Source organism: Sitodiplosis mosellana, unplaced genomic scaffold (assembly GCF_009176505.1).
Source record: "Sitodiplosis mosellana isolate CC-2019 unplaced genomic scaffold, AAFC_SMos_1.0 Smas_scaffold_18, whole genome shotgun sequence".
Classification (NCBI taxonomy): domain Eukaryota; kingdom Metazoa; phylum Arthropoda; class Insecta; order Diptera; family Cecidomyiidae; genus Sitodiplosis; species Sitodiplosis mosellana.
In genome coordinates, this window is record NW_022595260.1 from 1 (window position 1) to 15,118 (window position 15,118).

The 15,118-nt window shown below is 34.7% G+C and overlaps 4 protein-coding genes across 4 annotated transcripts; 2 read left to right on the forward strand and 2 right to left on the reverse strand.

Moving 5' to 3' along the window:
- Positions 1-117: 117 nt before the first annotated feature.
- Positions 118-1,518, reverse strand: LOC129568323 (transcription factor grauzone-like; the record flags this gene model as incomplete). The annotated part of the gene is given in 2 exon segments (XM_055446010.1): positions 118-1,021; positions 1,083-1,518. Coding segments are annotated over 2 exon segments (1,015 nt in total), but the record flags the coding sequence as incomplete, so codon positions are not given.
- Positions 1,519-1,541: 23 nt separating this feature from the next.
- LOC129568326 (protein valois) lies at positions 1,542-3,069 on the forward strand. The gene is made up of 2 exons (XM_055446012.1): positions 1,542-2,236; positions 2,340-3,069. The coding sequence occupies exons 1-2, from the start codon at positions 1,700-1,702 to the stop codon at positions 2,934-2,936; spliced, it is 1,134 nt and encodes a 377-aa protein (XP_055301987.1). The 5' UTR covers positions 1,542-1,699; the 3' UTR covers positions 2,937-3,069.
- Positions 3,070-3,166: 97 nt separating this feature from the next.
- Positions 3,167-5,431, reverse strand: LOC129568324 (regulator of chromosome condensation-like). The gene is made up of 5 exons (XM_055446011.1): positions 5,276-5,431; positions 5,033-5,169; positions 4,290-4,962; positions 3,800-3,942; positions 3,167-3,710 (listed from the first exon to the last, which is right to left on the reverse strand). Exons 2-5 carry the CDS (start codon positions 5,157-5,159, stop codon positions 3,286-3,288), a joined length of 1,368 nt encoding a protein of 455 aa, XP_055301986.1. The 5' UTR covers positions 5,160-5,169; positions 5,276-5,431; the 3' UTR covers positions 3,167-3,285.
- An 87-nt stretch (positions 5,432-5,518) lies between these two features.
- Positions 5,519-7,585, forward strand: LOC129568327 (S-formylglutathione hydrolase). Its single transcript, XM_055446013.1, has 4 exons — positions 5,519-6,243; positions 6,365-6,607; positions 6,678-6,906; positions 7,040-7,585. Exons 2-4 carry the CDS (start codon positions 6,368-6,370, stop codon positions 7,426-7,428), a joined length of 858 nt encoding a protein of 285 aa, XP_055301988.1. The 5' UTR covers positions 5,519-6,243; positions 6,365-6,367; the 3' UTR covers positions 7,429-7,585.
- Positions 7,586-15,118: the final 7,533 nt, after the last annotated feature.

Here is a 15,118-nt window from a genome sequence, read left to right on the forward strand (position 1 = left end):
GAGCTCTACAATAACCACTAAAGCTGTTTTCAAAACCAGTAAAAACAAATTCTCGCTGACCCCTAGCATACATACGTATCATATAAATTTGCATATCTATATAATAAGAATATATACCTTGAAAGCATTTGCTACATGTGCTACATTTGAATGCTTCTGGATTGTCATGCCACATTGCGTGTTGTTGCAATCTCCCGATTCGGCGAAATTTCCGATTGCAGCACATAATGTAACCATTCTGATTATGTATATCAAGAAAATGGTTTTGAATTTCAGCAAATGAATCAAAGACACGATCATCACTACAAACGTCACATTTCATCTGAACATAGCTCAATAATCGTTTATTGTCTTCATCGAGTGATACGGCGGTGGTCACCGATATTTTTTTGCTGCGCTTCTTAAGTGTTTCTTTCGTTGTTTTTCCTGTATGGTTTTCCCCTTTCAACTTTGTGGTTTTTCCGTCGGACTTTCGCCTCTTTTCTTTCGGTTCGCTATAGGACGTATCACTCGTATCACCATCGTCATCTTCGTCGTCTTCGTATACAAAACTCACTTCATCTTCGAAGTCACTCAATTCGGTATACTCCGTGTTTAGTGTATCAATATCAATCAATCTCGCATCGCAATCCGAATCAATTGGTTCCTGCTCTTGTTTTATACGAAGTGATTCGTGAACTTTAACATCGAAGTCGATAACTTTTTGGTTTTTTTTGGTTGTTACATTTTCATCCACATTTATCATACAAAATGGCTCTATATTAAATTTCTTATCTTCAGTTTGATTTTCAAACTTTTTAGTCGCAAACTCATTGTGTATTTTCTCAATTTCCACGAAGAATTGTTTTGGATCTTCGAAAGTTGAAAAGGTCCCATTGTCTTGCAAGAATCTCTGATTAAAACTCGCCTGAATATTTTCCACTTGGGCACAGAACTGATTAAATTCATCAATTTTTTCCCAACACAAATCGCATAGCTCTGTTAAGATGCTTACAGCTTCGGAACTGCATAAATCGCGCTTCTGAAATTTAAAACAAAATGTTAAATTCCAGTTTTCAATGTGTTGAATGAGTGAAAATTACCTCGAACAAAATGTTAAATTTCTGCAGTACAATATCAATCTCAGGCGACGAAGAGATGAAACTCGCATTACCGCTCGCCAAGCACAATCTACAAAATAACATTTTCTTCATTTCCTTCAAATGAGTTCAACCAGTTTTATTATTTATTCATTAAATTATTCAAATCTATTCTCTTTCAAATATGAGTTTATAGCAAAATCAAATTTTTCAACTATTCCTTTACTTCATAAAGATTGCTTATATTATTATTGTTGGACTGTCAAAATTATTGTTCGTCTTTTGAAATGTCAAAATTTTGCTCGTCTTACATTGTTTGAAAATCTGAAGTAGTTTGGAAAATTTCAAACAAAGAAATGCAATTCAAACATAATAATTGAATTGTATTTTGATTTCATTTGAAAAAAAATCTTTACAATTTTATTACTAGAAAAGCTTATAAAGAAACTTAATGAGAACCACACTTTATACACGCAGACAAACTTGATGATATAAACGGGACATAACGGTAGGAGCAACACGTGAACATTGACACTTCGTTTCAACAGTTTTGAAATGTTTGGGATAATTTAAGCAGAACAACCGTAACATTTATTTTGAGCTTTTTTTACGTAGTGCAAATGAATGCCGAATTCAGTGAATATTTCAAGGCTCCGTCAAACTATTCGGAACCTCACGACACGGAGTTAGATGGTAGCACACAGTTTCCGAATCTAAATTCAATTGAATTTCGGAGCCGTAAAAATGATGATGGTGTTGCTTTGCTGCCATTCTACGAATTACTGGAAGCTAACGAAGACCAATCTATCATTTTGTTGGCTACAAATTCGTACAACCAACGGCTATGGAATGGCGCAGTTTTCGGTTATGGCAAATTTGACGACATCGGCAAACCAAATACGGGTATTATAAAGTTGCCATTTGATTCGAATGTGACCGGAATCGGCTGGACTGGAAAAACAATGGTCGTGTTCACAACGGCCACTGGAACAATCCAATTTTGGTCGCTACAATCAGAAATTCGCCAACAAAATGGCTACAACTTATTTCAAGTGTCAAAGAAGACTGAGCATTTTGGATTGATTAGCGGTTTCACTCTGTTTGATGGCGATAAAAAGGACAAAGCCGTGACTGGTTCAACTGATGGCTGCCTCAAAGTATGCAATTTTCTTCTTCTTTTCTACTTATTTTATAATGTATATATTTGTCATGTAACGACAATAAAATTAAAAACTTTTCATATTGTTTCGAAACATACAGATTTGGAAGTTGGGTGCTTGTGATATTATATCCGAGCAAACTTATCGATATGCCCATAAAGCTGCCATCACTGGTGTTTCCAGTAAGCCAAACTCAGACGATTTATTTGCTACCACGTCACGGGACCATTCTCTTTCAATTTGGGATCTGCGCTCAAAAATGCCACTTGTTAATTGTTTCAAGAACGAAGACTTCGCCAACACAGCATGTCTATGGGCACAACCACAAAACAATGGTGTTGATAATTTGTTTGTGGGTGAGGACAGCGGAAAAATGCATATTCTCGATCCCAGGAAGCTCAACGAATACGTGGTAACACAAACTCTGTTCGAGCGTCCAATTTACAAATTCAGGTTGAGTCCATCTAAAAAATCACTGTGCATACTCGGCCAAACTAATACACTCAAAGTTGTAAGCATGACGACTGGCGCGGAAACAATTTACACAGATTCAACTGCATGCGATTATGTTCGTGATGTTTGCTGGATAAACAACCAAAACGATGCACAACAATCATTCTACTCGATCGGTTGGAGCAAAAATGTTGGACAGCACTCAATCAAAGAGTCATCGACATCATCATCACAAGCATCATAAAGCATTTTTTTTATGTCAAGTTTTAAGTTTCAGCTTGTGGCTGATATGAACCACAACATAGATAACGATATGACGATTAAAATTATTTTATAAATAAAATAATACTGGTTCTTTTTTCGTCTTTTCGAACAAAATTTTCTACAATTTATTTTTAAAAAAAAGTTTCATTTTCACAAATAAACTTAACTTAAACGTAATACAATCAAAACAGTTCAGTCCAGTCATAACGATTTTCTTTTATGGAAATGATGACATGTTTTTTCGTATGTGCGAGATCTGAATGGGAAATTGGTTAAAATGTTTTTATTAGTTATTGTTTTTTGGTTAAAGATAAAATGACATTATCTTCTTATTTTGTGCCATTGGCTTTTGGCTTCTCGCTATCTTGGTGGACTCCGTTAGAAGTTTGGGTTTTCTTTTCAGCTGCAATGCACAAAGTATGTTGCCCACCCGATGAGATACGAATCACATTTTTGTCTTTAACTTGAACACCGGTTAACAATACGGGATTAAATTGATCTTCATCTGATCCGATCCCGAGCTGTTGATTCGATCCCATGCCCCAACTGTACGCTTTTCCATCCTCTGTGAGTGCAAACGAACAACACTCTCCACATTCCAATTGTACAACATTTATATCCCCAAGTGCATTGATTGGTGTTAATTTATCGACTTCCTCTTCGATGTTACCTAAACCCAAGCGCCCATAATCTTTCCGGCCGATTGCGTAAGGTTTGTTGTCATTTGTCAAAAGTAATGTGTGATGTTGTCCACCTAAAGGAAAATATCATGAAATTATCAATAAATACAGAATCATTGCTTTCTGCTTACGAATGTAGGGGAAAAAATTGATTATCATTTACCTGTGATCATTTTGACATTCTCGAATGTTGTCAGCTGTGGTGCAAAAACTGTTTCGGAATTCTTCTTCGTAAGTCCCAATTGGTTGTAGTTATTCAAACCGAAACCAAAAACAGATCCATTTGATCGATTGCGTACAAATGTGCTGTGTGGAGGTCATTATGGTGATCATTCATTTAGATTTGATACAACACACAAAAAAGCAAATTGAAAAAAGTGAATTTTCGCCGGGAAATTTGACATTTTTATGTATATTTACCGACGTTGACATAATATTCCAACGCAAATTAACGCCTTCTGTTATTTCGGGGAGCAAAGTGAACTAATTCACCGAGAAATAGTTCTCGACGGAATGATTGAAATTATGTTAACGCCGATAAATATGAAGTGACTCCCGGAAAATTTATATAGAAATATATATATAAATTTTCTGGCGATACTTCACATTTATCAATTTGCTTTTCTGTGTGAATCATTATATAAAATACATACCAATATGTCGTAGTCCAAATAGCGTCTACAAAGCTGAAACGATTGGTTATTATGAGCCCTGGTTGGAGAAGCTGTGTCTTACCCCGTCTGGTTTCACCCGAAGAGGATCGATTGCTAACGCGACCAAGCTGTCCTTGTTCGGCGCAACCAACGCTGAATACTTTTCCACGGCTAGATAACATCACCAAATGATCGGCACCGGATTTGATGTCGACAAATTCTTCGCCCGGTACAACTTCAATAGGGAATTGTTGTTTTCCTTTTATATTAAGTCCCATTGTTCCGTGTGAATCACGAAATGAGCCGCATGCAAACACACGGCCATCCTTCAACAAAAACGCTGAATGTGAATCGCCAGCTGTAATACGAACACATGTGTTTGGCAACGTGACTTTTTGTGCTTCGTATTCTGATCCTTCTTCGGTGGTATCGCGGCCAAGTGCGCCTTCGTCGTTACAGCCAAATGACCAAACTTCACCCTGAGCTGTTAAATACAAACTATGCATTCCACCCGCTGAGATATCAACTATTTGCGATGTCGAACTATCGACAACAAGAGCCGGACGTGTTTTTTCGATGATATCGTCATTAAATCCAAGTTGACCGACTTCATTTTGACCGCAGCTTAACAAATTGCCAAATTTCACTAGGGGCTCCGGTTGTGGCAGTCTATCTATTAATGCAATTCCAAGCATATGGTTAGTTTTCAGCAACAATTTGAATTAAGGAGTCTTGGGAATTACCTCTAATAAAGGACGAGCGTCTTCTTTGGTCATTGGTTTTCTTTGCCTTGATAAGTGGTTCATCGTGGTCACTAGCATTGCTGCCATTCATATCACGTGCTTTTCTCTTGCCCGAAATTTCAGCCATTTAAAAAAATCTAAAATTGGAGCGTTTCCTCTTCAATTTAATTCGTGTTCGTATCAACTAAAAATTTAATTAAGGCATGTCTGTTTAAGATTATTTCAATGATGATCTCCACTTACGTTTATATTTGAAAACAATAAAAACAAATTATTACAATTTAATAAAATACTTTGTACAAAGCTGTTTTTGTACGTATTATTTGGTTCAGTCAAACAATGTCGCCTTTGGACTGAGTGTACATCAACAGAAGTGGCGGCAAACTGTAGTAGGTATTTGTGACAGAATCTATTGAAAAATAGCGCCAATTTGACACATTTGTCTATTCATCAATGATGTCAAATAAACTTGTCTGCTCTTTTAAATACGAGGAATGTACTCAATTCTTTTCTTTATTCATTTTTCAAAGTTTCAATCATTCCTCAGAGTCAGGCGCAAAAACAAACAAACAATTGTTGTTTTACATTTCAAGTTTTTTCGATTTCTGAAAAGCATACCATCTGGTGGTTACCTAATAAATCAAATGCAATCGGAGTTCGGAGGATAAATAAATCAATTATACTAGAAAGAAAGACTTGGTTTTGCGATATTCAGTTTATGTGCTCTTTATTGAATCAACTCTTTCTACATTGCTATAGCCTTTGCATCATCTGCATCCTTGATTTTCTGTAATTGCTCAATTTTTCGTTTTGGTCTGATATCCATAAAATATTTGTATCCATAATATCCAAGATACGCTGTTGAAATGACCGTAATACCCATGCAAGCGTACACCGTCCCATGATGCAAAAAGTCGTAGAGTTTATTCTTTGCTTGTCGTTTCAGCAACATCTTCGATTTAAGTGTATTTTTCCGGAAATATCCTTCGAATGTGGTTTCAACACTGTTTTTATGAAATAATTTTCTCTTTGGTTATGTCGTAATACCTTCTGTTGTCACACTGACAGTTCGTTTTCATTTGACATAATGAAGTTGGTTATAAATCGGCTGCGTTCAAGTGACACACCGGTTTGTTGAGTGGATATTTTTGTTGATAACAAGAAAAAAAATATTATTCAGATTTTTCCGTACTTCTTTCCAACAAAATAAGGTAAGACTCAATTCGACTGTTTAAAATAACAATCAAACTGACTTAAATTGTTGAAATTCATAGATGTCATATTTTCTTATTTGAATAAGAAGCCATATATATTTTTTTTCTTATTGGTTAGAAAATGACGCAAATTAAGCTTCTTTCGTCGAACAAATCTTTTGGTGGCTATCAGAAAATATACTCACATTTTTCAAAAGAGTTGGATTGTGAGATGAAATTTGCTATCTACCTTCCACCACAAAGCGAGACAGCAACCAAGCTACCAGTATTGTATTGGTTAAGCGGTCTAACATGCAACGAAAATAATTTCATTCAAAAGGCCGGCGCTCAAAGTTATGCTGCTTCACACGGCATAATCATGGTTTGTATTCTGTTATTTATAGCGCTTTATTTCGATTGAATGTAAACAATTGATGTCTTCATTTCGCTAGGTTTGCCCAGATACCTCGCCGCGTGGTACCGAAATCGCAAAATATGATGTTGAATCATATGATTTGGGCTCGGGGGCGGGTTTTTACGTAGATGCCATTACATATCCGTGGAACAGGCACTATAAAATGTTTACATACGTCACGAAAGAAATTGTTGAAGTAATCAACCACAATTTCCCAACGGTTGAAGGACTTCAGAGCATTATGGGTCACAGCATGGGTGGTCACGGTACGATTCGATTTAAACCAATCTGTGGTTCCTTTGTTTTTTCTATTGAATAATTATGATTATTCAAAATATCATGACACAATGAAAATGAATTGTTTCTAGAACTTTGATCATGATCATTTTTTACTTGTAGGTGCTTTAATATCTGCTTTAAGGTGTCCTGGCCTTTACAGATCAGTGTCAGCGTTTGCACCGATTGCAAACCCAACTCAATGTCAATGGGGTCAAAAAGCATTTACTGCCTATATCGGTGAAGACAAGACCTTGTGGAATGAATGGGATGCCACCGAATTGGTTCAAAAGTATAAAGGTCCTCAAATTCAGTTATACATTGATCTAGGTTCTGATGATCAATTTTTGCAAGAAAAACAGCTATTGCCAGAGAATCTAATTGAAGCATGTCGCAAGTCTCGCATTGGTTGCATTTACAATTTACGAGAAGGCTATGATCACAGTTACTTCTTCATTGCCTCATTTGTGGGTGAACATATTGCTTATCATGCTAAATTTTTGAAAGAGTAACGTCCGTTTCATCGGAACAAAGTTTGAAAAAAAAAGAAAATCGCTACAATACATAAAAGCAAAGAACTGAAATGCGGTAATATACAAAAATAAATTGTCCAAATGCATTTGAAATACATACATAAATAAAGATTATTTTCTAAAAACAACAATACTAGTATGCTCGTTGAATGTATGACGTATGAACAGAAGTTTTGAATATGAGTGCTATGTGAGAAATATTTAGAGCGCGAATTTGCAACAGGGGTCAACCGAAATTGGGCTCACCTTTGAACATTTTATCGTTTGACAAATAAAATGTTCAACGAAATTTATAATTTATCACCGCTCGGATGTCCTATGCAATTTTTTCAATTGTCGTTTGAATTCATACAGCCCGAGAAATATACAAATGAGAAACAACCGTTCGTTTCAAATCTGTTTCATTTCACTCGGAACTGGGTTACGATTTTAAATGTTCGTTCATTGCATTTTGTCGTATTTATTTTCTTCATTGTGACCCTTGCTGACAGATGCGGGTCATTGAAAACAATAGAAAAGGTGACGCTGGTCACACCGAAATGCTCAAATGTTCAAATGTACATGGAAATCGAGATTAATTCAAATGTAGAAAATTCACAACGATTCAAAATCGAAATAAACGAAATTGGTTTGTATGTAATGAAAAAAATATATCCGTTTTAATGGCATCTGAAAAAGGCATCCCTTCTATGTCAATCAAAGGTCAATGAGAGAGACAAGGAAGAGAAAGAAAAATGCAGCACAATATCAAAGAAATAAAATGCATTTATCTGCAATGGAAGTGAAGAAAATATGTGACCAATGGTCAAATGTCAACAATGAGCCTCTAATGTGCGTATACCAATTGTGATTGGTGTGATTGTGCACATAACTGTTTATTAGACGATCATAAATTGTGTGCGAACGCATCGGTCGATACATGGGGACATCGTTTTCCATCGATACAAGTCGCAATATGAAAAGAAAATTCTACAATTATACTAGTTGATCTTTTGTGATGAAAAATGCAACAATTCGGAAGTGCGAAATGAATGGAAACGTTGATACAATCAATGCATTTGGATAATGATGAATGGCGATATTTTCCTATTGGTTTCGCTAGATTTGCTCTAAATTCCGAGAACAGATTTTGTTTTAAATCATGGCTATTCTGAGTCTATATATTTTTACGAACTTCTATAGTTCAATCCAGTTTAAAGGGCGAGCGAAAAAATCATTTTTCAAATAAATGACCGTTTCATTATAAAATCTTACATTTTTCCACAATTGCAGATACCGCTTTTTACGAGTTGAACTGCACGGCTTATCCTTCGTATGAAGATGAGTTTGAGCCAGAAAAAATTCGGTTGAGCATTTCCATTGCATTGGCATAATTCAATTCAATTCTTTCATTTAAAGTTCTGCTCTTTAAATATAACATTTAACGCTTGTATTTAAAGGAGAAATTGTTTCCAGAATTCAAAATATTGCGAAAATCAATAAGTCTTCAAAAATCAGATTCTTCTCAAATAATATAATACTTTTTTTAAATAATTTTTATTCCATACATAAGAGCACCATCGTCATTATTCTGCGGTAGACCAATGTTTACATTATAAACCTTTTGTTAATGATATTTTTGTTTTTTTTTTCCTTCTTTTTGATTACATTCGCTTGAATATTTTATATCGTATGAACAGGTATAAAAACGATCACAAAATCCCAACGAAAGACATAAAAAGAGCGTATACACAAATGACCGGAAAAATTACCAGTCACATAGGAAAATAAAGGCAAAATTAGAGAATAACAGCAGTCTCGGCTCAAATGATAAAAAGGACAGAATGAGAAAATGACACGTGCTTTGTTAATAAGTGAATTTGCATACTGTCGGTTTCCTCTGAATGCTTCTTATTTCTACTTCTATATCACTATCGGTTTGTTACGTATTCAAATGAGCTAGTCGTCTGACCATTCAAAAAAAATAGTCCAAGTCGTATTGCGACGCAATCAAACAACACTTAGAGACCTGCCTCTATTCAGAATGTTTCAATATGGTTTGGTTATGGCGTTTACTATAATTGCAACAAAAATAGACATGATTATATGGTATACATATATACGTTTCAAACTTAGCAAAATTTCGTGTGATTATTAAGTCTTTATGTACACAGTTGTCTAAGGTAAATATTTACAGGTTCTATTCGTTGAGAGAAGTTTTTAATATTTTTATACTTAATTGTAGTTTATTATTTAAATCGTTAAGGCTGCATTAAGTAGCACAATGCTCTGAATGTGTCGAAAGTGGAAAGTCTAAAAATCCTCTTTTGCGATCAAAATCGAAAAATCGTATATATTCTGGATAGTACAATTAACAATGAATTTACGTGTATGATACTGTGATAGAGTCTTTTCTTCTTCAGAACTTGTTCATCGAAGGCGTATGATTAAAATGATAGTTTTGTAACAAAAAATGGATATCTAAAATCTCTAATTTGGAAAGAAAAGTAAACGCATTCGCACATACATGAATATTTCAGAGATACAGTAATTAACAAAAGGGGAGTGAGGCTATGAAAAACTGAAAGACAAGAGCAACAAAAACACATCCACCGCCGACATAGAATGAACAACAGAAAATCTATCAAGAAATGTGCGTGTTCAAGTACTCCAAATACATCGAAATAAGTTCAACGACAATAATGAAGACTCAGCCCGCTACGATGCTGATGGGCGAAGAAGAAAAGAATGGCATCCAACAGAATAAATAAATAAAAGAGGGTAAAAACCGTCAGCTAGAAAACATTAACCATTTATTTTATCCTATGTTGGTCATATGTATATATTTTTATGCGCTCTCGGTGTGTTTTTTCATTTCGTTTTCGTTCGGAGGATATATTTACGTGTTCCCTTCTGATGTTACATCGGTCGACACGAGCAACTTTCTTTCGTTATAAATTTATAAACCATTATTTACACTCTCTCAGCGCACACACACACATACACATACACGCACTTACGCAGGACAAAAACTCATGCTGAATGCCTATTGAATTCAATACGTTTCATATACAACCACACTCCCTGTGTGCTATTTCCTATGTTCACAAAGCAATATGTTTCTTTTAGGAGAGGAAAAAAGGAAATCGAATGCCATTTCAGAACATACACGAAAAAAATATAGACACGCGCCAAACGCTGTTATTGCTGTGAACATTGAACATCTGAACGCAATTCAATTGCGTGTCAATTCGACGCTCTGCGTTCATTGTGATATTGATCAGAAGGTGTGGTTTAGTTTCTCGCTCCTCGTTTTTTGTGCCTACGAAAAAACTGTATTATAAAAAACGGGAATAAAGAAGTCTTCTTAATTTTGATTGGGCGCTTGATTTTTGAACGATGTTTTTCGAAAATGGCGATCTGCTTATTGAATTTCATTCATATGAATTCCTTATGAAGGTCTGTAGTTCAAAGTAAAAAATGTCTGTTGTTGAGCAAAATCTCCAAAAATCACTATTAAGAATATTTTATGCATTTTATTGTATTTTGTTCAAATACAACACATTTGATTTGTTGACAATGAATTACACCCTCTGACTCGACGTTACCAATGAAAATTTTGTGTCTCTTAACGAAATAGAAAAAACAATGGTCACACCAACGAAAGGATTTCGTTTGTTTGAGAGTGCATGTGTATACACATTGTGTATATATATATATATATAAAAAGTACATAAATTGAAAATATTTGTACAGCTCCGACATATTCACCCCCTTGTAGCGAGCTGAATTGCAAAGACGATACAATTTTCGACTCTAAAAACGCTAGTTACCGATGTGCACAATACCTAAATACAAACGTTATGGAACAAGCGAAAAAACGAATGGATTTTATTGACATACGAAGCGAATGTGATTGAAGGAAAAGATCATTATTGCAAATGTTGTTAGAATGAGTATTGTTTGCTTCGTAAGAATTAAAAGCGTAGGGGGAAATGCGGAATTTATGACCACATTTTTTCAATATCAGGCCTATGGAAAACGCATTGTTCACATGCTGAGTCTATATACATAAATGACCGCTTTGCATCAATATGATACGGAGAAGGAACAACCATCATCACTGACGGAAAAACTAAGACAAAAACAGCAGCAAATGAGCAGAAAAGGAAAAAAGCCGTTCTAGATAATAATCATAATAATAGGACTTCCCAGCGTTTCGATACGACCACAATGAATCCGCTTATGTGAGCAAGTATAATTTAAGAAAATTAGATGGAATACTGAGCTAAACAAAAAAAACTTCCAACGAAACACAATTCTTATATCTTTGGCATTGCTAACGCAAATATATAATCCTGGACAAAAAATAATGGACGAAATAACGAAATGGAAAAGCTTGCTCGCGCTCAACACGGATCTCGATATGAAGAAGAAAATCGAAAGAAATCCAATGTAATCAATGAAGCTAATCAATAGTTGTAACGGTAAATATGAACACAGTCATGTTTTAACCGCAGAAGAAAACGCGATAAGAAGCGAAATGTCAAAGTGAAATGCTAAAGCGATTTCAAATCTTATGCAAACCATTTCTTTTCCCTAGGGGGAGACACGGAACTTAAATGAGTAGAATTAAACGATATTTTTTTTCAACGATAATAGAAAAAATAGAAGATATTAGTGAATTTGGTTTGCCAATGTTCTTATGGACGTATTTTTTATTGTTTACAAAATAGTCCCGTTAGGTCTTCCATAAGCGTTGTATTGACAGTAAAATACGCTCTGCAACCGATTTTACTAGAAATATTAGCACATTTGCATCAAACTAGAAAAATTAGAGGCTTAATGTCAAAAATATTTAAAATTGAATGTAACTCTAGATGTAACTAGACTCTATTAGAATTTGTTTCTCGCCCCTAGACATTTTCATGTAGTTTTCACGTCAAGCATTTTGTCAATGATTACGTTTAAACACAGTAAATTTTCGTTTTGAAAATGCAGTGAATGGAATTGAAATTCAATAATCTATGCGTTTCTGAATCCACTTAGAATTGTTGATTTGTTCGAGAAAAAATATAAGTCTGGAAATGGAAACCCCATAGAACACGTAACGAATATATTATCCTTACATATAAAAGCTGTTTTTTAAGAGCCTCCGAACTTTTTTTTGAATATTTTACTCAAAGTTGGAACAAATGACTATGAAAATGGTTTAAGTTATTAGAACAATTCTTGGAATTTAATGTATAAATATTGTTTTGGATATGACCACCAAAGGAGGGGATTGTTGGTTGTCAATGGTTTATATTTCATCTGAGTAATCTTTTTCATTTGAGTCCAGGGAGTAACAGGGAGTAGCCCATAACTGTAAAATTGAGTCATATTCTTGAATGATGGATTGACTGAATATTCGAAAAAATCTTGTCAGGAGACAACATCTTCTGAAACTGCCCAAATGGCTGTGAATAGGAGCAAATCGATAAATCCAGACATCAAGCCAGATTAAAGCCAAAAACCCGATTTTGTCACTCTGAACCAACGAGTTTTGGGTTAATTCGTTTTTTCCCCCAGTAATTCATGTAAATTTAGGTCTAAATCCGACTGTATTTTGAGAGCAAAATCACCTTAGAGGTCAATTATAATTGAAAATTATATATAGGCAGATGAAAACAAACATGTCATTCAGTGAAATATTTCTTAGCGGTCACAATTTCATATATATTTCAGATAGAACAAGAAATATGATTTTTGGGAAAGTATGTGGAAATGAAATCGAATATATTTATTTGGAGTACGTTTGCTTAGATGCCATGGACCGTACGATTTCGACGTTATTTGCACAAAATAAATAGCCATAAACCGAATGATATATGCAGCAATCTCCCCCACAATAGAATTTCGTATCGGCTTTATGTATGGAAAGAAATGTTGAGGGTATACACCATGATTCTGTTTGTTCTCATGTGTCAACAATAGCTCGGGCGCATCAAGAAAAAACCATTCACGAATGTATTGCGTGCAATTTTTTCTCATTTGTATTAAATGGTTACTGCTTCGATTGCGCGCTGGAGAGGAGGAACAGATAATGAAAAAAAGTGGTCGAAACGAAAAAATGGGTGATAACGGCGTTTCCATGACAACGGCTACTGCAGATTATGAGCAGAGTGAGTTCAATGACGAACAAGAAAAACCGAAAAAAGATAAAGACTTTGGATTCCTTGAGAGAAATTCCGACTGCGAGCGCTGCTACTAAGAAAAATTACCAGAAAGAAATCTCAGTTATATTGGTGATGAACGTTTTTGTTATTTTTATTTCGATTTTCTTTGGCCACCTTCATAAATTTAAAGGATTTCGCAAGTAATTTTCGGATAGCATTCTATGTTTTGTGTCATCTATCCACACGCAAAGGCATTAATTATAATGTGATATGCCAAAATTCATTTATGACTATTATTGTTTATGCCAAAAATAAATGGAAATATGAAGTTAATAGTAGTTTGTGTATTGTGGTTTACGTATTTTTATCCAATTAAATGGAATAATAAGCAAAAATGATTACCAACGAATTAATATGTGTTGCCGAAAGAAAAAAGCTGGAATACGTTGAACTGGTGAACAATCGAGCGAAACATGGATTAGGTGATACGTTGAGCGAGTCGAAATATAATTTGGGTTTAAATTGCGGAATTGAGTTAAGGAGTTAGAGATTGAGAAGCTGCGAATTCTATAATTTCTTAAAAGTGTAATAATTGCAATGACTTAATAATAATAATAAGAACATAATAATTAATTTTTTCTTCGGATTTGTATTGTTGAATAAGGTCATCATCAATGTGCACCCGTTGTTTAGTTAAAACAATGTTTCCATTATGTGGTACATTAACATAACAACCAGTATTCAATTTTGATTTTTGAGTTTTAGTGTTCGTCGTGCTCAAAATTCTTCTTATCTATTTTCTATATTTTTCATAAGATTTAATAGGTAATAGGTATTTTTCTTCAATTTCTTTTATAATAGGTAAATTAGTTTTAAAACCATAGATTCTTCTATATTTAGTGATAATTGAAATCAAAAATTAAAGGAGGAAAATTGCCCATTTACAGACAAACGGATACATGATTTGTAGAGCAATATCACTTTTTGTTCATTCTTCTGTGGTTTTATCCACAACAATCGCGCCTCTAGCACCTTAGAATATACAGTGAACGATATTTTCGTGCGCATAATCACATTTTTTTTCACATGGAGTATTTTTGTCAACCACAAAAACTATCTTGGCAACAAAAATCTAGAAATGCTGCTCCAACAAGTATGAATGCTTTTCGCAGCTTATGCGATATTCCAATCAAAGCCACTACTACACAAGCAACATACGGGTCGAAAATGTTCCGTCTCGCTTCGACAGCATCCAATATCTCCCGCTTGCATACAAATCTAACAACAAAAACGACCTTTGACAATGATTTTATGTAGCGAAAAAAATCGAAACCAAATCAGAATATTCACATTAGTGCACGAATGAGATTTCTTTGTGCATTCAAACATACCCAAAGCCACATAAGAGAAAGACAGAGAGAGCCACAAACACATACTCACAGTAACACTCACACACACACTCACACTCACACTAATATTCACATACAATAGCGAACAACAGCACAAAGCAATTTAAAAAAAACGACCAGCTC

What these genes read in the sequence shown, in the direction of transcription:
- LOC129568326 (XM_055446012.1), top strand. Translation starts at nt 1,700, where the DNA reads ATGAATGCCGAATTCAGTGAATATTTCAAGGCTCCGTCAAACTATTCG. An exon ending in CAACTGATGGCTGCCTCAAA is followed by an intron (nt 2,237 to 2,339) that starts GTATGCAATTTT and finishes CGAAACATACAG; the next exon opens with ATTTGGAAGTTGGGTGCTTG.
- LOC129568324 (XM_055446011.1), bottom strand. Translation starts at nt 5,159, where the DNA reads ATGGCTGAAATTTCGGGCAAGAGAAAAGCACGTGATATGAATGGCAGC. An exon ending in ACGCTCGTCCTTTATTAGAG is followed by an intron (nt 4,963 to 5,032) that starts GTAATTCCCAAG and finishes TTGCATTAATAG; the next exon opens with ATAGACTGCCACAACCGGAG. An exon ending in ATTTGGACTACGACATATTG is followed by an intron (nt 3,943 to 4,289) that starts GTATGTATTTTA and finishes ACCTCCACACAG; the next exon opens with CACATTTGTACGCAATCGAT.
- LOC129568327 (XM_055446013.1), top strand. Translation starts at nt 6,368, where the DNA reads ATGACGCAAATTAAGCTTCTTTCGTCGAACAAATCTTTTGGTGGCTAT. An exon ending in CTTCACACGGCATAATCATG is followed by an intron (nt 6,608 to 6,677) that starts GTTTGTATTCTG and finishes TCATTTCGCTAG; the next exon opens with GTTTGCCCAGATACCTCGCC. An exon ending in TCACAGCATGGGTGGTCACG is followed by an intron (nt 6,907 to 7,039) that starts GTACGATTCGAT and finishes TTTTACTTGTAG; the next exon opens with GTGCTTTAATATCTGCTTTA.